The sequence below is a fragment of the Sinocyclocheilus rhinocerous genome, unplaced genomic scaffold (genome assembly GCF_001515625.1).
Source record: "Sinocyclocheilus rhinocerous isolate Xijiao unplaced genomic scaffold, SAMN03320098_v1.1 scaffold953, whole genome shotgun sequence".
Lineage (NCBI taxonomy): Eukaryota > Metazoa > Chordata > Actinopteri > Cypriniformes > Cyprinidae > Sinocyclocheilus > Sinocyclocheilus rhinocerous.
In genome coordinates, this window is record NW_015643169.1 from 747,460 (window position 1) to 768,352 (window position 20,893).

Here is a 20,893-nt window from a genome sequence, read left to right on the forward strand (position 1 = left end):
TTCTTTATGCTGAATATAATTTCTTATTTTTTTCTTTTTGATTTTAGAGTGAAATGTCTTTGTCTCTGTCTGTGCATCAGTCAGTTTGTATTTATGTAAATGAGTGTTTTTTAATTGGAGTGTGTGTGTGTGTGTGTGTATCAGCCCGTCCCGTGACTGCTGTAGTCAAACACTCCCTTCTTAAAGAAAGGAGAGATGCTGCACACGGCGTGTTTAGAGAGGTGTAGTCCAAACTCGTCTGTTCTCAGAGGAGAAGAAGAGGAGGATGATATCATCACATGGAAGAATTTCCGCAGGTATTGCTGGGAAAACACAATGGCATCATCAACATCTCAGATCAGTAAAACCCCTGTAGTTTTCATGAGGTTCTCATTCAAAAACATATCTGATTACCTCCAACTGATTCCGGCGTTCCGCAACCATTCGCTCATCTCTGTTCCCAAAAATCTTTTTGGGAGGGAAGTCCAAAGCCGCAAGCTAAAACAAGATTCAAGATTATCTCAAATATCTCATTATTTTGGGATGAAATTTATTAATATATAATAAAGAAGGATAAAAATTGACAGGTTACATGCATGAACTTGATCTGAAATGAAATTTTTTTTTTTACATGTATGCATGTATCAAAAGCAGCTTATGCATGCATTAATCTTAATTGCATATAAATATTGCAAAAAAATGTGATGGTCCTAAATTATATTTTGGGGTGAAATTATATATATATATATATATATATATATATATATAAATATATCAAAAAAATTAAAAATATTTCAAAAATTACATCAATAAATCTGATCTGAAATTACTTAAATTTACTAAATGTATGCATTTATCCAATGCAACTTACGATGCACTCTCATGCATTTAATTAGTATGCACATTCTCTGTGAATCAAATCCCGTAACCTTGGTGTTACTCGCGTCGTGCTCTACCAGCTGCATCACATTTGTTTCTTAGTATACACGTGGGTCATACCTCTGGATACTTCAGCTTCAGAGATTTGTGCATTTCCCGAAAACGACTGTATCTTCTGAACACCGTCCACGTTTCATCCAAAACAGTGATCTGAACACAGACACAAAAAAGGTTTTTTTTTTTATACAGGAGGTGGCCAGACGGTCAATTCAATCATTCTTACAGATAATGCGGTGATTGTGATTGTATGAAATGCAGACGAACCTTGACTTCAAACTCGAAGTGTTCATCTTTTCCCTGACCGCAAAGGACGTAACGGGGAATACTGATCTTGACTGGATCTTTAAGACTCTCTGGACTCGGATCCAGAGGAATTGACACCAGCCGCTGAGGAAAGACGGGCACTGACGGTCAGAAAACATCCTCAACTGAAGTGCTAATGAAATAAAATTACCTAAACATACAAGACAGTACCTCATATTTCAGTTTGCGTTGATCAATGCGTTTTTTATCATTGTCCTGAGAGATTAAAACACATTTCATTAGGTTCATAAAATAATTAACACAAAACTTTAACAATCTCAATGACTAGTAGCTGATTTCAGGGAACAAGCAAGCACTTGTTTGTCATTTCCCATCAGTGAGGTAGAACAAAAAAAACAGTTTCATTGCAGGAACAGGTGAAATGCATCTATGCAAGACATCGGTGGGCAGGCTGCATGCTCCCAAAGTAGAAAACCACAGAGGAAAGACCCAATCTACTGATATCAGAGATTGTGAGCGGTATGCAAATTAAGGCTGGATCATGCAAATCACCGTCCACTCAGCTGGTGCTGATTGGCTGAGGCCTGTGCTTACCTCATCTGTCAATCTCACAGAGCTACCTTCACTATCCTGCTCCTCCTCCTGCAGAGTTAAACAACTTTGTTGATGCCAAAAACAATTCTGTGGGTTTTAATGCGTTTCTTGTGCATGACGAGGGTAAAATTAAACCATTTTTCTCCTCTTTTGCAAGCCCACACCGAATCTGTGCTTGCACACAAATCTCACAGAGAACAGTTCGGTTAATTCGATTGTGCTTTCGGCTAAAATCAGCACAGAAAAAGCCAAAAAATAAGTGAATAAAAATGTGTAGATTCTGTTTGGGCCTGCTTTTTTAAGTTTCACAAATGTACAAATAGTTGGCATCCAAACCAAAAAGAAAAGCAATTGTACAACAGCATGTATATTTTATAATAGAATAATGATAGTAAGAACATGATGTTTTGGTCTTCAGTTTAAAGACAACATGAAACAACATATTTCACTTCTGTGTGGTAAAGTATTCTTGAGCGAGACAGAATATTCTGTAGAAAAGAATACAATTTTATTTGTTATAATAGTTTATTATTGGTTAATATTTTTCTCTGGTTATGTTGCCTAAGTTACATTGGCAAAAAAAATTTGCTAGATTTTCTGAAAAAAAAAACAGTTGTAAATAAATAAGTAAAAATAAAAAAAGATGACATGTACCAGTGTTATTTCAGTATGTTTTATATTGTATTTATTTATATTTTAAATTAGCTTTTATTTTTACATTTCCAGGTTTAATTTATTTTAGTTTAAGTTTTAGTAATTTTATGTGCTTTTGTCATTTTTATTAGTTTTTTATTTTTCTATTTGGCTTTATTTTTTATTTCAGTTTTAGTTTCAGTAATTTTTTTTGTCAATTAGACATATAGACAGTATTACTAATTTTTATTACATTTTTTAAAGTTCAATTTTTTCAGCTAATATTAATATTTTATTTGATTTCAGATTGATTTCAATGAACGAATATGACACTTAATAGTTTTAATTAACAATAACAACACTGATTTGCACCAAAGTTAAAAGGCAAAACTTTAAGTATATTTGTTTTAATGGCAAAGAAGATTTCTGGATATATGCAAGTAAGCAGGGGTTTGATTTCATGTTGTCTTTAAAGTGCCAGTCTCTGGGTTTAAATGAGTGAGTGTGTTAGCTGTAGATTTATACCTGCAGTGAATCTGAAGACAGTGAGAGTGTGTTGTTATTCTCTCTATTCCGCAGGTTCAGTTTCTGCAGCCTGCGCTGCACCTCTTCTTCAATATACACGTTAATCCTGAGAAGGAAACGGCCAGTTCAGCCACAAATGAAATTACTTACTGACAAAATCACAACCAAGCAGTAAGTCTTTACTACACACTGCTTGTTTGAGACCGTTAAGCAGCAATAAAGGCAGCAGTGGTGTGTGTACCTCTCGTCTCCTATAGACAGGACAGTCGGGAGGGTCTGTATGGGGCTGACGGGCGACTGGTTCACATTGTTTTTTTCTTCCCCACTCACACTGAGACTCCGCACGCTTCCTTCACTCTCACTGATCCTCTGCTTCAGCTGCGCGATCTCTCGCTCCATCCTGAGAAACACCCAGAACAAAATCATAAAGCAAAGACACAGCAGAGTGGCTCTAGGTTTATCACATTCAATTCCAGACAACCCCTTGGGTCCGCAAGGGGTATCTAGAGTCCATAAAAAAATTAGAGATTTTATTTATTTATTTAACAAAATGTTTTTTTAGGGCTGTTAAAGTTCATCTGTGCACTCAAGATATTAATGAAATATAGCGTGTGAAACAATTATATTTTTACGTTCACATTTACTTTAATTTAATAGTATTTCATTATGCTTTCTAAAGACTGGTTAAGATTAACACATTAATTATTCAAAACGATTAATGCATTATTTAAATTATTTTATATTAAATTTTTCTCATAATTTGTTTTTCTAAATATTTTTCTAAAGTAAAAATCTTTGAGAAGAATGTGTCAATCTCAGATACACTAAATAAAAAGTAAATATTTTCCAGATAATCTTTTAACAATTTGTATTAATATAATGACAATGTAAAATCCAATTGTTTAATTTTGGAAACAATTATTTGTCTATAATATTACTATTAATTAATTTTATTATGTTCTTATACTTGCATATTATTGGGCTGCATTTTAGAGGGCAATATCATGTTTACATGTGCAATATATATATATATAGAAAATAAATTTGTTTTGACGCTTACAGGTATTAATAATATCACTATTAATTAATTTTACTATATTCTCATATTTGCATATTGTCTGGGTGCATTTATAAGGTGCAATACCATGCAATACATACATAAGACTTATGTTTTGTGAGTGGTCTGGCATGGAAATATTCCTAATGAGATTAATATAAAGTTTTTACCATACCTTAATCATTGTCTCAAACAGTATAAATATGTATTTTTACATAACAATATACAGCTGTCTTTATTTTTATCAAAAGGGTCCCTCTCAAGCTGTGCTAGTGTACTTCTAAAAAACAACTACACACCTGTCCTGGTCCAGGTCTTGTGTTCCTGTAAACCTGGAAGTGCGCTGTCCTAGAGCGGACTGTGACCTCTTTCGGGGCCCTTCGGCATCCGGCTCCAGACTGAGGCTCCTGCGGTAAGTGGAGTGTCTCCTCTCTAAGCGCGCGACCGCCTGCTCCAGAGCCTCCCGCTGCTGTTTCTCCTTCCACTCCAGGATCTCCTTCTCCTTCCTGCGGACCTTCTCCTCCTGACGGGCCACGTTTGCCGTGAACTGTCCTGGTCCAGGTCTTGTGTTCCTCTAAACCTGGAAGTGCGCTGTCCTAGAGCGGACTGTGACCTCTTTTGGGGCCCTTCGGCGTCCGGCTCCAGACTGAGGCTCCTGCGGTAAGTGGAGTGTCTCCTCTCTAAGCGCGCGACCGCCTGCTCCAGAGCCTCCCGCTGCTGTTTCTCCTTCCACTCCAGGATCTCCTTCTCCTTCCTGCGGACCTTCTCCTCCTGACGGGCCACGTTTGCCGTGAACTCGTACGACTGCTGGAGCTGCTGCAACTGCTCTGCGCTCGCGCTGTACTGAGACAAACGCTCCTCCTTCTCCTCCAGCTCCTTCTCTACCTGCAGAGAAAAACAGAGAGCAAAGAAAGATAAAGATGGATAAAAGCGAGATAAATAAGTATTTGTGAGATGCCACTACCAATACAAGTTTGCAGCTTATTCAGGCCAAGTGCCGCCCACTTAGACAGGAAGAGATCATCTGATTGATCAGAGTTTTACCTGATATAGTGTCTCATCCAGCTCTTTGTCCATAGCTTCTGGACTTCTGTCCAAACCAGGAGACCCTGTTCCTCCTCTAACTCTCTCCAGTAGCTCAGTGGCTCTTTGCCGCTCCTCTGAGACAGCGGGGAGATGTTTCTCACAGAGAGATTGGAGCTGTCTCTCTTTAAACTGCAGCCTGTGTTCGGCCTGCTGGATCAGAACCTCCTCCTGACCCAGAGAGGACACGTCCTGAACGCCACGCTCCATCATATCACAGACCTGCAAGGACGAGAAGAGTGAATCACCAGAGTCTTGATTCAATTTGATTAGAATTTTTTTTTTATTCTCATGTTGATTCAATTACGATTCTGTTACAATGTCCATTTTGCTCACATTTGAAAGAAGTTCTCTCTCTGCTAATGCTTTAAATTATTTAGTTTTTCTAATTCACTAATTCAAACTGGCAATTTGTCTTATGGAACTATTCATTAAAAGAACCGATTCCTAAGAGTCATTTGTTTCAGTAATCAGCCTATATTGGTCCCGATGGATGTTATAGATTTACTAAAAAGAACCATTTAAAAATAATAATAATTTGCTCATGAATTAACCTACACAGGCCTTGCTGCATTATGGTTGGATTAACTAAAAAGAATAGTATCAAAAGAGTTTTGTTCATGTATTGGACTACACAGGTTGTGCTGCATAATTTTTTGATTAACTAAAAAGAATCATCTCAAAAGAGTCAGTTGTCTGTGAATCAGACTACACTGATCCTGTTGTATGTTACAGATTCACTAAAAAGAATCATCTCAAAAGAGTCCGTTGTCTGTGAATCAGACTACACTGGTCCTGTTGTATGTTACAGATTCACTAAAAAGAATCATCTCAAAAGAATCAGTTGTTTGTGAATCAGATGTTGTATGTTACAGATTCACTAAAAAGAATCATCTCAAAAGAATCAGTTGTTTGTGAATCAGATGTTGTATGTTACAGATTCACTAAAAAGAATCATCTCAAAAGAATCAGTTGTTTGTGAATCAGATGTTGTATGTTACAGATTCACTAAAAAGAATCATCTCAAAAGAATCAGTTGTTTGTGAATCAGATGTTGTATGTTACAGATTCACTAAAAAGAATCATCTCAAAAGAATCAGTTGTTTGTGAATCAGATGTTGTATGTTACAGATTCACTAAAAAGAATCATCTCAAAAGAATCAGTTGTTTGTGAATCAGATGTTGTATGTTACAGATTCACTAAAAAGAATCATCTCAAAAGAATCAGTTGTTTGTGAATCAGATGTTGTATGTTACAGATTCACTAAAAATAATCATCTCAAAAGAGTCAGTTGTTTGTGAATCAGACTACACTGGTCCTGTTGTATGTTACAGATTCACTAAAAAGAATAATCTCAAAAGAATCAGTTGTTTGTGAATCAGACTACACTGATCATGTTGTATGTTACAGATTCACTAAAAAGAATCATCTCAAAAGATTGTTACTTCTAACTTAAGTTTGTGAATCAGACTACACTGATCCTGTTGTATGTTAGATTCACTAAAAAGAATCATCTCAAAAGAGTCAGTTGTTTGTGAATCAGACTACACTGATCCTGTTGTATGTTACAGATTCACTAAAAATAACCTGTTTAAGAGAGTCATTTGTTGGTGAATTGGCCTACACAGGTAGCACTGCATTATGTTTTGAGTCACTAAAAAGAATCATCTCAAAAGATTGTTACTTCTAACTTAAATTTAAATATTAATTTAAAAATGAACACAATGGTATTTAAGTGTCGTGAATGTGCCACACTCTTATCACAATCATTAAAAATAAAACAATAAACAATGAAAACCTCCCCACATCAGTTTTCCTCTTGTTTGAGTGTGCTTTTGAAATAAGGACACCTGTACCTGTCTCTGTTTGTCCTTGTGTGTGTGCAGCAGCAGGCCGAGTGACGTGCGTTCATTGGCCACCTCCCGTTCCAGCCGGTCCTTCTGCTGGATCAGTGACTCCTCCAGCAAACTCAGCTCCTCCACCTGCATCTGTTTGAAATGTTCATACTGTGCCTGCGCGCTCCTCCGGGCCTCCTCCCCGCCCTCCTCCTCTCCATCGATCCGCGCCTCCTTCGCTCTGAGCAGCTCCTCCCTGAGCTCGGTGAGCGTCTGTCTCTCCTCCTCCAGTCGGCGCGCTTCATCCGGCGTGAGCAGGGCGGCCGCCTCCTCGCTGCGCTCCCTTCCTGTTGTATGTTACAGATTCACTAAAAAGAATAATCTCAAAAGAGTCAGTTGTTTGTGAATCAGACTACACGGGTCCTGTTGTATGTTACAGATTCACTAAAAATAACCTGTTTAAGAGAGTCATTTGTTGGTGAATTGGCCTACACAGGTAGCACTGCATTATGTTTTGAGTCACTAAAAAGAATCATCTCAAAAGATTGTTACTTCTAACTTAAATTTAAATATTAATTTAAAAATGAACACAATGGTATTTAAGTGTCGTGAATGTGCCACACTCTTATCACAATCATTAAAAATAAAACAATAAACAATGAAAACCTCCCCACATCAGTTTTCCTCTTGTTTGAGTGTGCTTTTGAAATAAGGACACCTGTACCTGTCTCTGTTTGTCCTTGTGTGTGTGCAGCAGCAGGCCGAGTGACGTGCGTTCATTGGCCACCTCCCGTTCCAGCCGGTCCTTCTGCTGGATCAGTGACTCCTCCAGCAAACTCAGCTCCTCCACCTGCATCTGTTTGAAATGTTCATACTGTGCCTGCGCGCTCCTCCGGGCCTCCTCCCCGCCCTCCTCCTCTCCATCGATCCGCGCCTCCTTCGCTCTGAGCAGCTCCTCCCTGAGCTCGGTGAGCGTCTGTCTCTCCTCCTCCAGTCGGCGCGCTTCATCCGGCGTGAGCAGGGCGGCCGCCTCCTCGCTGCGCTCCCTCAGCTGCTCCTCCAGACGCCCAACCAGACTCAGCTGCTCCTTCTCTCGCTCCTCCAGACGCCTGGAAGTTATTATTGTGAAATATTGTTAAATAACTGATCTCGGTTTGAATATATTGTAAAATGTCATTTATTCCTGTGATGTTAAAGCTGAATTTTCAGCATCATTACTCCAGTCTTCAGTGTCACATGATCCTTCAGAAATCATTCTAATATGCTGATTTGCTGCTCAAGAAACATTTCTTATTATCAGTGTTCATATTTTCCACCTGTGTTCCAGCCTGAGTTTGATGGCCTGCTCCTCGCGCTCTCGCTTGAGTCGCTCCAGCTCACGAAGGAGCTCGGTTTGTTCTGCTCGATCTCGCTGGGCCTGAGCCTTTTCATCCTCCTCCAGATCCTCCTCCTGCACCTCCTCCTCCTCCAGCTTCTGCTTCGGCTGCAGTCTCCTCTGCTTCTGCTGTTCCTGTTCCTTCTGCTCTCTCTGTCTCTCCTCCTGAACACAACAGACATTAGCATATAAAAAAAGCCTCTGAAGTGCAAAGATGGTTTATAAGATCGATTTTAAACTCAGTTTACAATATTAAAAATTCTGGCTCTTGGCTGGAGACAAAAACTAACCCTATAAAAAACTGAGTTTTGCAGCCATGTGGAGGGAAAAAAACCAGAACAATTCCAAAAATTGACAACCATAAAACGGCCTACTTCCTGATCAGCAGTCTGACCTGAAATCTCTCTTTCTCAGCGATCAAGTCTCGGAGGCGGTCCTCGATGTCCTGACTGCGTCTGCGCAGGCTCTCCTCCTGTCTGCGGATGCACAGCTGCACCTGCTCAGACTCCTTCCTCTGAGAGTCCACCTCCTGCTGCATGCGCTCAAGCTCCGCCTTCTCACACTTCTGCTTTTCCTCCATCTCTTTTATCAGCCGCCTGGACCAGCAACAAAACAAAGGAAAGGAATTCTGATTAGGCCCAAAATTCATAAATTTTACATTATTTTATATAAAAGAATATATATTATGAGATAATTATTATTTATTATATAATAGTGATTACAAATACAATTATTTTACTAATAACTTGTATATAAAAATATAATTGTAATATAATTATTATAATTTACAAAAATTATTCATAGTTTTATTATTGTAATTAAGTTACAAAAATGTTTAATAATTTACGCAGCTCGCTGTTTTGTTTGCAATTTTGTTTATTTGCCTAAGCTGATTTGGATAAAATCCCAAATGACATGTAAATAAGTGGACAGGCCTGCTTTATGTAAATTACATATTTCGCTGAAGTATTTTGCGTATATTAATGTTTTATAAGTCACATGACACACCTTTTATTTTCCAGTTTTTCCAGTTCTTCTCTTTGCTGCCTTTCAAACTCTAGTCTGGAACATATAAGACACAATTAGTTTCCACCCTTAAAACACACACACACACACACAAACCACAGCAAACTCACACCAGCACATGGGATGAGGGTCTGCATTTTTATGAGCACTGAGCGGTCACATTGCATGCGCTGCAACTATAAGCACGTGCTGCAGAATACACAACTTTAAATAAAAGAGATGGAAACACACAGTCAACTAAAGTGTTAGGATGATGATGAAGTGCTTCTCACAAGCATGATGAACAAGAAATGGAGACTGAACTGAACCCACAAATACTGACATTAATATGTATATAAAAACACAACAGTTAACATGAGAACACTAGTTGTGCTTTGGTTCTACCTGAGAAAGATGGGACCCTTTTCAGTGAAGAGACTGCCATGAAGAAGTTCACAAAGAGGAAATGTTACCAAATACTGCTGCACAAATCCAGACTATTAGTCTGAATTAATTTTATCTAAGGATAATTTAAAAAAATAAAATGACAGAATTTTTGTGTGAACAACTCCTTAAAATAAAATAATACAATAAAAATTAAAAATTAAATTAAATAAAATTTGAATGTTTGGTGTTCATTTATGATATGTAGTTGGTGTAGTAAGTCATTGCCCAGGATCATGATCAGTCATTTTAGGGTTTTACAGGCCAATCAGTTTCCACATGCGTGATCGCAGATCCAAACCTCACCAACAAAAATAACAATAAAACCATAAAACTCATTTTTACTGTGCATTCTTCTATTAATGTGACAATGCAAAAAGTCAATATGCATTCTGTTGTTTATTTTGTTGTTGTTTAGGGATGCATCGATAAAAAAAACAAAAAAAACTATAACCAATACTATAAATCTGTTTGGTTCAACCTGTTTTTTTTTTTTGGTAAACCGGTGTTTTCACTAGAGCAACCTAGTCCAACCTAAAAGTATTTATGCTCAAATTTTGGCATTAAAATATTACAATGTAAAGCAAAAATGACAAAAATCTGTTCAATACTCTTGAGACCTGTCACAGAAAAAAACTGTTGAACTTGTAAAAAATAATATTATTTTCATCCAATAATGACTTAAACCACGGGAAATTATTTACATTAAACAAAGTCAAGTACACTAACATTCAAAAGTTTGGGGCCAGTAAGATTATTTAAATATTTTGAAAGACGTCTCTTCTGCTCACCAAGGCTGCATTTATTTGATCAAAAATACAATAAAAACAGTACTATTGGGAAATATTATTACAATTTAAAATAGCTGTTTTTAATTTGAATATATTTTAAAATGTAATATATTCCAGTGATACAAAGCTGAATTTTCAGCATCATTACTCCAGTCTTCAGTGTCACATGATCCTTCAGAAATCATTCTAACATGCTGATTTGCTGCTCAAGAAACATTTCTTATTATCAATCTTTTTCAAGATTTTGTGATGAACAGAAAGTTAAAAAGAACAGCATTTATTTGAAAGAAATCTTTTGTAACATTATAAATGTCTTTACTGTCACTTTTGATCAATTTAATGCATTCTTGCTGAAAAAAAATATTAATCCCTTAAACTCTAACTGACTTCAAACATTTAAAGATAGTGTAATATACCAAATTTCATGATGATCAGCCATTCAACTGAAACTATTGGCTGTTGTTGGTGGTCATTGTTGTATATTTGTCCAATTCATAGTTTTAGGAAACCACTATATACATGCTTTATCTTCCATTGGTCAGTACCAGTATGGTAACTGATTTATCATGCATCCCTATTGGATCACTGATGATCTGGCAAGCTGTTTTAATGCACTGGGCATCAGCAGTACCAGCAATGGAGCCGGAGGGCATGAAGAGAGAGGAGGATGGAGAGAGGAGGCAAGAGAAGGCTCCTGGGAAGGAAGAGAGGGAGGAGGGCTGAGGAAGAGGAGGCGGCGTGGGGAGGAAGATACCACTCGCTCTGTTGCACACGCACTCCCACACACGTGGAGGCTTACCCAGGGTTATACAGCATGACTGTGGAGAGGTTTTCACAGGATTTGGACAGATCAGACATGGATAAGCTCAGGCTGGTGAGGAGGCCGCTCTGGAGAACAGGAAGAGCAGATATATTAACAAACGTGTGTGTGAGATGCTGAAGTTTTGTGTGTGAATTCCTCTCACCTTTCTCTTTTCTCGAAGTTTAGCCGCCTCTTTAGGATGATTGAATCTGAACATATTGGTTCTGCCGAGGAGAATGACAGCACCTGAGAAACACAAATGCACAAATAAATCTACCGTTTAATAAATGAGAAACATCAGCTTTGCATAAAACTGCATTCATATAGCTTATTTAATAAAAAATGAAATTCTTTGTAGAAAGGTGTATGTGTGACCTTGGTTGAGCTGGCAGGGCTCAGTGATCTGAACTCCATTGACTGAACATTGAGCGTCATTCAGAGGAATAAGAGTGACCGTTCCATTCTGATTCTCTATCAGACAGTGCTCACTTTCCAGACCCAAACCATGAAGAACTGCAAAGAGAGAGACAGAAAATATCTTTATGACTGACAGTACAGGCAAAGATCTGAATTTCAATTCAACTCCAGTTGGAAATCTAAATCTAAATTGAAATTGAACTGAAAAAGGCAATCCAAATGAATTTGAATTAAGAAACAAACAGGATAGAGCATCTTGGATAGCCTGAGGGTGAGGAAATTAACAGCAAATTTTCATTTGGGTGAACTATCCATTTAAGGGCAGGATTTAAATGGAATTTTTTTTTAAATGCATAAAACTGAAGCACTATTTTTGATTACATTTTTTTGTATCAATTACCCATAAACGCATCATCATACACAGGATGTTGCACTGATATTTGAATTGTAATTACAGTTAGAGGAATTTACCTTAAAATTGCAATTCACAGAGATACCCATTTTGTGAGAAAACATAATTAAATGATTAATTCTGATTATTTATATCATTTTTTCCTCATCTGATCTGACATATTTAACTAAACTACCGGTAAAATAATTAACACTAACATTAAAACAGCACAACTAAATGTCCACATTTTCAAAAAAATGAAATCATATCACATTATACAGATTTAATTAATATGGATAATTCTAGAAAACATATGGTGCATAAATTAAGACAGATTTTCATCGTGGCATTTCAAATGCTTATTATTAATATCATGTTTGTGTGCTGTGTCTGAATCAAATAATAGCTAAACAGATGGAGAGAGAGTTCTGTCAATGAAGACTGTTAAACTCACTGATGTCCTGTTCGTTAGTGGCATCGTCACGGCCAACGTATGTCCTTCCCTCCTGCAAACACACACAAACCCTGTAAACTCATATAATACAATCACATGAAATAAACCACATAATAAAGAAAAACTAATTCATTCGGTTGTAGCGGCGTCTTCATCTTCACCACCCATACTGTAATGATCACTGCCTGATGTTCATTACCTTTAAGTGATAGAGAATGATGCCGGTGCTGAGCAGATCATCATCAATCCCGATGAGATGAGGCAGCTCTGAGTCCAGGATCACTCCGATTCCCTCCTTCCTTAGAGCCAGAGTTTCCTCCTGCTCGAAACACACACTCAGTGCCTGGCTCAGCGAACGAGGCGATAAAAATAGGATGCTGGACTGAAAGATAACGACAAACCTTCAGGATGTTCTGCGTTTCATTCCATTTGTTCGTCCATTCCTTGGTCAGCTCCAACACCTGCGACAGAAAAACATGCACACGACTGTGTGTTATTTCATATCCTGCCATAACCATCATTTGAATTCATCACTGGCATTTCGCACAGCATTTATTAGCAAAAATTTGGCAAACAAATCCCTGCTGTTTAGCACATTATGGGCTTCAGTGTGTGAAAATGAATAGCTTTAGAAACTGCTTATTCAGTGCGACTGCATCAGCTTGGAGGAGAGTGTACAAGTGCTGTTGTTATGCAATTATGAAAGGGTGCATGTTACCATAGCTTCATTATGGTGCAGTTCCTCCTCCATACTTAACGCTGTGGGGGAATCGAGCAGCGCTATCTGAAAATGACACAAAATATAACAGCCAAGTCAAGTCACCTTTATTTATAAAGCGCTTTATACACTATAGATTGCTTCAAAGCAGCTTCACAGTAATAAACAGGAAAACAACAGAATCAATTATGCACACTTCTTCAAATATGAGACTAATTCAATATTAGCTGCTCTAAAAAAAACACAATAGTGTAGTTTAATTCAATAGTAGTTCATTTCAGTAACTGTGTAAAGTTCATCAATTATGAAACAAGTTCAAAATTCAGCTAGAAACAGCTTGACAGAAGACAATAGTGTGCTTATTCAGCTTAAGTCAGTTCCATATTGATTCTATTCAGTTCAATAACTGTCAATATTGCAAAATTTATCAATTAAGGAACGAAAGCTTATATGGATTATCAACAAAGCAGCTCCACAGCTCTAATAGCAAGTGAAAAGATCTATTAAAACTGATACTTAGATAAGAAAAGAAGATCCATCATTAAGGCTTAAATAGCTTTAATCTTTTAGGGTAATTAGCAATTGTCAAATTCACGTTCAGACCTGATTTCCCTGCGTGAGCAACGCTTTCAGCCGAGCAATCTCTGCCCGCAGTTCTCGTATAAGTCTAACGTTGGAATCCTCATTAATCGTGGGTTTGTTGATGATGTTTTTAGCACGATTAGCATAGCGCAGCGTGCTCAGCGTCTCGCCGTAGTTGACGTCCGCAGGCGATATAGCTGGACAAAAATATTTGAGATCTCACATGCATGACAAAAAACTGATTTAATAACTCTAAAGGTGTCGCTAAAAGTTTCACCATCAAGAAAACAAGTGGTGTGACAATCAAGTAAAATGTAATAAATTATGTTCCTTCCTTCAAGCCATTGTCTGTGCAAATTACATAAGTGTTATGTAACAACTTAACAGATCCAGCCAAGACAACGAGTGTCACGTGATCCCTCACTCACTAGCGATCATGATGGTCTTTGAGTTTCCTCCCAGACTGTCCTTCAGGAGCCACGTGAGCACTGAGTCTCTGTAAGGAACAAACACCTGCTTCTTCTTCAAATGACTGTTCGCTCCTTCCAGTGACAGATCAGCTACAATGACAGAAGGAGCCATCAGAATAACGATTAAAAGAGACAAAATTTTACCCATCTGTACCCAAAAGTTAATGTGAATTTAAGGAAATGAAACAAGACAATCAGAAGTGTGTCAGGGCAAAACAGCGCCTCTCACCTAAGGCGGAGATGACATTGCCCAGAGTGACCAGTGATTTGTTGATATTGCTGCCCTCTTTGAGCCGGACACCCGTGGCCCCTGTGGCATCGGCCCTCTCACTTCCTGCCAGGTCCACCAGGTGAATCTTACTGACTGTCTCACTCGGCATCACAGCATCAAACTTAGCCTGAGAAGAGGGAATAAAAACTAAATGTATATTATCCTTTTAACTTTATTTACTAGTAAAAGTATTTAGCATCTTTTGCTGACATCATGGATTTCTCAGCTGGTTCAAGCTCATGCAAATCCACATTCTATGGCAATAACACAAGTGTAGATACCTGTGTGAAGTTGATGGTGAAGATGGCGTGTGAGCGGCTACTAGTGTCGTTCATGCCGGTGCTGGCAGTCGTGCGGTTGATGTTTCCCGCCTCCATCAGCTCCTCCACATCACTATAGTTCTGCACGAGGTGCTTCGACAGGTCTGAAATCAGTGCGGAAGCATTTATAAGAACTTACAGCAACTACACATGCAGACACCTTTGAATGCCGCATTCAAGTGTTTTTGCAATATTTACACAATATTTATTTAATGTTTAAATAATATTGAAATTTTTACTCAATATTTATGCAATGTTTGCATAATACTGCAATATTCACTCAATATATACGTAATGTTTACTTTGTTACAATATTTAAGCAATGTTTACATAATGTTGTAATATTTACTCAATATTTATGAACTAATTAATGTTACAATATTTACATGTTTATGTAATATTGCAATAATATTTACTGAATGAGCAAATATTGCAAGATTAAGTAAATAATAAGTAAATATTAATTAATATTGCAATATTTACTTAATGTTTATATAATATTGCAATATTTACTGGTACTTAATATTACAATATTTACTCAATATATAAATAATATTGCAATAATTACTCAGTATTGTAATATTTACTCAGTATTTACATAATATTGCAATATTTACCAGTACTTAATATTACAATACTTACTTACTATATTTACTGAATATGTACTTAATATTGCAATATTTACGTTATATTTACTTAAATTATTACTTGAAAAAATTAAAGCAACGTTTACTTAGTTAAACAATACCAGAAAGCTACATGCCACTGTTTTGATTAATTTATTAATATTTATAGTAATGTTTTTTATTTATTTTATTTTTTTTTATTAGAGGAGTGTTATCCATAACATCTTTGTTTGGCTGTGACACTGAACTTAGTATGAGAATCGTAAAATGTCACTAGTATTGTCACTATCGTGACAATGTTTATCTTATGCATTGATTTGCAGAGTTTTGGTTAAGGATTGAAGTCATGTTCTTACCTTCTACATAGGGTCCCTCTTTAGGATGCTCTCTGACTCTGAGGTTATACGTCTCTGCCATCTTTCTCCTTAACAAGTCCCGCACCCGTTCATTGTAAATCTCCAAGTAGCTGCCAGCATAATCAAAACATGACGGCTTTAGCAGCTTTTCATTTTTCTCAGTTTGTATACTGCAACAGAACCTTTACTTTGAAGACGTACATGTCAATAAATATTATTTCTGTGCTACTAGCAGCACCAAATAGAACCAATAAATCTGTGAGTTTGTGATGGGGACTGCTTGAAACTTTTATGCAACTCTGTTTGCTGCCCATAAAGGTGCAGAAACATGGTGCACACTTCACCATTTGACTATCAGACTTTAGCTATCGAATACTGCAGGATTTTCACATATGACTTCTGAACTCAACTCACCTGACCTCTGTACGGAAAGAGGCTTCATCTCTCCGAGTCATTCCTGAAATTCGGCTGAATAATCCTTCACAGATCCGTGGGATCAGCCCGACGTCACCCTACGGCACAGCAAGTCATGATTCAGAGCCTGTATTCAGCTCAGTAACTCTAAAAGCAGTCAAGGCTGATAAATCAACTGCCTGAGAGATTTACTGACATATATTTGAAATGACAAAACAAGCCTCAACCTTGGTATTGGCAAAAGAAGACACTTGTATTAATAAAAAGGCTTACAGGGATGCCCATCATGGTGTGTGACTTCCCTGATCCAGTCTGGCCGTAAGCAAAGATGCAGGCATTATATCCTTCAAACGCTGCCTTTAACACATCAGTGCCCAGATCCTTGAACACCTGAAATCACACACACATCATGCCTGTGATATTACGGTATTTTTATATGCACCAGTGCAAAGCTGAAAACTGAAAGTTAATCATAAAGTCAAGATATGAGCTCAACTGTACTGTTAATGATGGCTGGGCATTTACAATCCCTTTAAGATCAGGATTTGATTTAATCAGCCTCTGGGAAACCAGCCATGAATACCAATATTTTAGTTTTTACTATATAACACAACACCCAAGATTGTTATTACGTGTCATCGTTGAGTAACAAACCTTTCTGAACACAAACGTTAAGAGGATTAGCTCCTAATGAGATCTGATTACTTTATTATACGTAAACAGTGCTGGGGTTTTTTAATAAAATAAACCCTTTTACAAACATGCTCTAGTTATTATTATCAAATGCTCATAATCTATTTGAATGATATTGCATTGTGAATAGCATGAGGATATTTATTTGGCTATTAGGTCATGTAATTAAACTAGTTCTGTGATCTTGCAAGTAAGTGCACATTAAGACAAGGTTTACTTTATATTCATGCATTAGGCAGATGCTTTTATCCAAAGCGACTTGCATTGCATTAAACATTCTCGGATTTAAATCTTAATAGAAAAAATGTTGTTAGAATTGATACGTTTGATTCATATCTGTGAATCAGTTTTTACTATTATTATGTATTGTTAATTTGGTGCATACATTTTTTTATTTAGTAAAATAAGTGTGGAAAACATGCCTTGATTTAACTAGATTTTACCTCATTAATGTTTGCTTACAGCTAATTAACAAATTAATGCCTGCAAATGTCAAAAGTTCTACAATTGTCATTTGGCAATCTGTGCTGTTCATATTTCCACTGACCTTCTCCTGTGAGACAAAGCTGGCGTTTTTACAGTCCGAAGAGTCGTAAGAGAAATCATACGTGAAAGTCTTTGTTCTCTCTCTTACAGAGTCTCCAGTCACTCCATCTGGTATCTGATGTAAAAATAGAATTAGCTCAAAAATTATACTTTTTTGAAACTCTATCATTTATAGACTTTCAATGCAACATACTTTTAAGTTGGTGATGGTGGTTTTGTTGCCTTCCATTTCGATTATGCATTTGGCAGACAGGTCTTTCTCCCTGTGCCAAAAATCAATAATACATGAATAAAATATATATTTATGCACTTCATCTATTATTCACACACACTGTAAATCCATAGTCCACAGGCATTTACTCTCGAGGGAGACGATTTAATTTAGACCAATCAACAGATCAAACTAGGTGTCTATTTTCGACCTGATGCTTTTATGAGCTGTTTAAGGTGGAAAGCAGATTAAAACCACTAGTTCATTTTTTTTTACTTATTTTTTTTTTTTATTACAAATTAAATGATCAATTAGAGTTAAAATAGTTCAAATGAAAAATTAATTTTGGATCTCAGTATTAGCATTTTTTAGTCAATTTTATTGAGCCATATAAAATCTGAATCAGACACAGGAATAAGCAGAAAATTACTAAATTAAGTAATAATATTTATGCTCTACTATGACAACAGCACCATGCAGTTAGCCACTCCAGTGAAAATCCTCACACAAACATCTAGGATCAGGAGATGTTTCGGAAAGAATGAGCTGCATACAGTATGTCCCCAGAGACATACAGAAGCTACATAAGCTGTATGCTAAATCCACACAGGTTTGTGTGCATATAGCCCCACAAATTCTCAGTCTTACTTTAAAGCATGTTTATAATTCTTATTGCACTCATGCATGATTTATTTCATGATGATATTCACATTATTGTAAAACATTCATTAAATTCATTATATGCTACAAATTAAAGACAAAAAAGAACAATATTTATACAAACATTATAATTATTTTATTCACATAACAGTAATTTTAAATGTATTATTATGAATCATTTTTTTTTTTTTTTGTGATAATAAAAATATATTTTTATTATTATTATAAATGACAAATATTATGACAATAAATATTTGGTCTGGGACAGTCTCAAGACAAAGGGGGCTGAAAATGGAGAGAGAAAAAAAGATGAGTCCACTTTCAAGAGAACTTGGGCATTTTTCATCCGGTTCACTTTCGATCTGATTAATCTGATTATTTACAATAGAGTCCAGTGTCAGCTCGGGGACCGCCAGGTTCGTATCTGACCTGCGTCATGACAACTTTCCAAAGGAAAAAAAAAACTCAATAATAATGAATAGAATATTAATACATGCCGAATGTTAATAACGAGAAAAACAGCTCACTAGTTTTATTTTACGTGTATTTAAATGTTTGTGTTGTCATGCCTTTCACTGTTGCGACATTATTCACGCCGATGTTTACGTGTTTGTTTATGTGTTTAAGACGCACTCACCGTCTGTTCATGGGCCGGACCCGCACTGCCACCCGAACCGATGCCATGACACATCCCTGAGGATCAGAAACACACACACACACACACACACACACACACACACACACACACACGCTGTTTTTGTTAACTTATAAAAACTTATACAAATTAGTTTTCTTTGAAATAAATTGAACTCAAAAAGAATAAAATATAAATATTTGATTAAAAACGTAAATGAAAACTGAAATTAAATAAGTTTAGGTACTAAATTACTAAAACTGAAAAAAAAAAATAAAGCTAAAAAGAAATACAAAAAAAACCTAAAACTAAAATTAAAATGAAAACTGAAAATTCAGAAAATTACAATTCAAAAAATGAATAGATGCTATAAATAGCCTAATATAAAAAACACTGCCATCTTTAAGATGTATCAATAAGGACAGACAAAAATAATTACATTATCGAATGCTTTTATTATCTAAAATTCAGTACAAATTAAATAAATGTATAAGTCAGTTATTTGGTAATGGATCTCTAGATGTTACATCCAGAACAAAAATAAATAAATTGTGACAATATTTAGTGACACACGTTGCTGCTCCCGCTGACCGTCAGGAACGATGGTCCTCGGATGCTGACCTGAATCCATTCATGCTGTCCTGTGGCTTTAACCTACAACATTACTGTACAGATCATAATCATATCAGCTCTATTAGTTGTCATTTTTCTTCAGCAGAGCCAGCAGACGCTGTTAACATCAGCTCATACACATAAACTGAGTTATACGGCAATTCCATTATGAGCCATTAGAGCTAAAGTGCCCTGAAGTTCTTGCTTCAGTTTTTTAAAGTGCCCATTCTCTGATCCTGGATTTTTTTTCCCCCCACAGTTCATAGCCAGCGTCGCTACAGCGTAAGCGGAGAGGATGACGATGGTTGATCCCACAAAATGTGAGGAGGCCCCCCGAGCCGGGACCTTCAGGGCTCTCCGTGGTATGGATGCTTCTGGGCGAGGTAACGTGTGAGACACTGACTCCATGACTCCCGTCAGCAGAAAATCCGGTTCACCTGGATCTTCTTCAGGAGAGCTGAAGGTACAGAAGTTGAAGTAGCTTCACAGGCTGAAGATGAAGAAGCTTCAGGCTCCTTTGAGACACACGTCCATTCATCAACACTGTGTCCCTTCCTTCCATCCGTTCCTTCCTGTATAAATGTCGCCCCATCCCGCCCTCATGACACGCATAAAATCCCTAAATTAGCCCAGCGCCTGTGTGCGTCAATGGGATGTGGCACAGATAGCGCAACAGAGCTCAGTCAGACGCGTCTGAGTTGAATTCTTTCAGAGGAATCCAGCAGAGGCCCTGTAATGCAGAGAAGGCATTTGAGCGACGGGAAGTCTCACACGAACACTATTAGTCCAAAGAGAATGTGACAGGAGCCACTCACCAACATTATGTTAAACAAGTCAAAACTGTTTTATATTTTCCTCAAAATCACTATTTGTCAAGATCATAGCTCTGCACACCATCATTCTCTCAAATAATTTCATAGGGTGTATTTTAAAACTCATTAAAAAAAATTGCATGTATGCTAAAACAAATAAATAAATAATACATTAATGCAATGTTTAAAATTTAATACAAATCATATATTTATACACAGGAAAAAATCATTTATTAATTTTTTTATTTTTACAAAACTATTTGAACGCATTCAGTTAAGTTTTGAAATGTGTGACTTGTAGGACTGAGAATGTTGAATTTATATAAAGAATCGGACTCATCTGTAAATTCTTTAAACTCATAATGTCTGATTGAGGACA

General features: G+C 36.8%; 1 protein-coding gene across 1 annotated transcript; it reads right to left on the reverse strand.

Annotated features, from left to right (window-relative positions):
* Positions 1–75: 75 nt before the first annotated feature.
* LOC107757030 (kinesin-like protein KIF16B) lies at positions 76–19,200 on the reverse strand. Its single transcript, XM_016574378.1, is given in 31 exon segments — positions 76–302; positions 394–477; positions 979–1,068; positions 1,183–1,305; positions 1,393–1,437; positions 2,935–3,040; positions 3,176–3,334; positions 4,291–4,540; positions 4,543–4,876; positions 5,036–5,296; positions 7,635–8,019; positions 8,227–8,450; positions 8,680–8,881; positions 9,294–9,347; positions 11,325–11,413; positions 11,491–11,573; positions 11,703–11,840; positions 12,590–12,641; positions 12,789–12,908; positions 12,991–13,050; positions 13,308–13,373; positions 13,911–14,086; positions 14,318–14,449; positions 14,589–14,757; positions 14,912–15,054; positions 15,933–16,042; positions 16,347–16,444; positions 16,620–16,736; positions 17,587–17,700; positions 17,779–17,848; positions 19,094–19,200. Coding segments are annotated over 31 exon segments (4,263 nt in total). The 5' UTR covers positions 19,141–19,200; the 3' UTR covers positions 76–140.
* Positions 19,201–20,893: the final 1,693 nt, after the last annotated feature.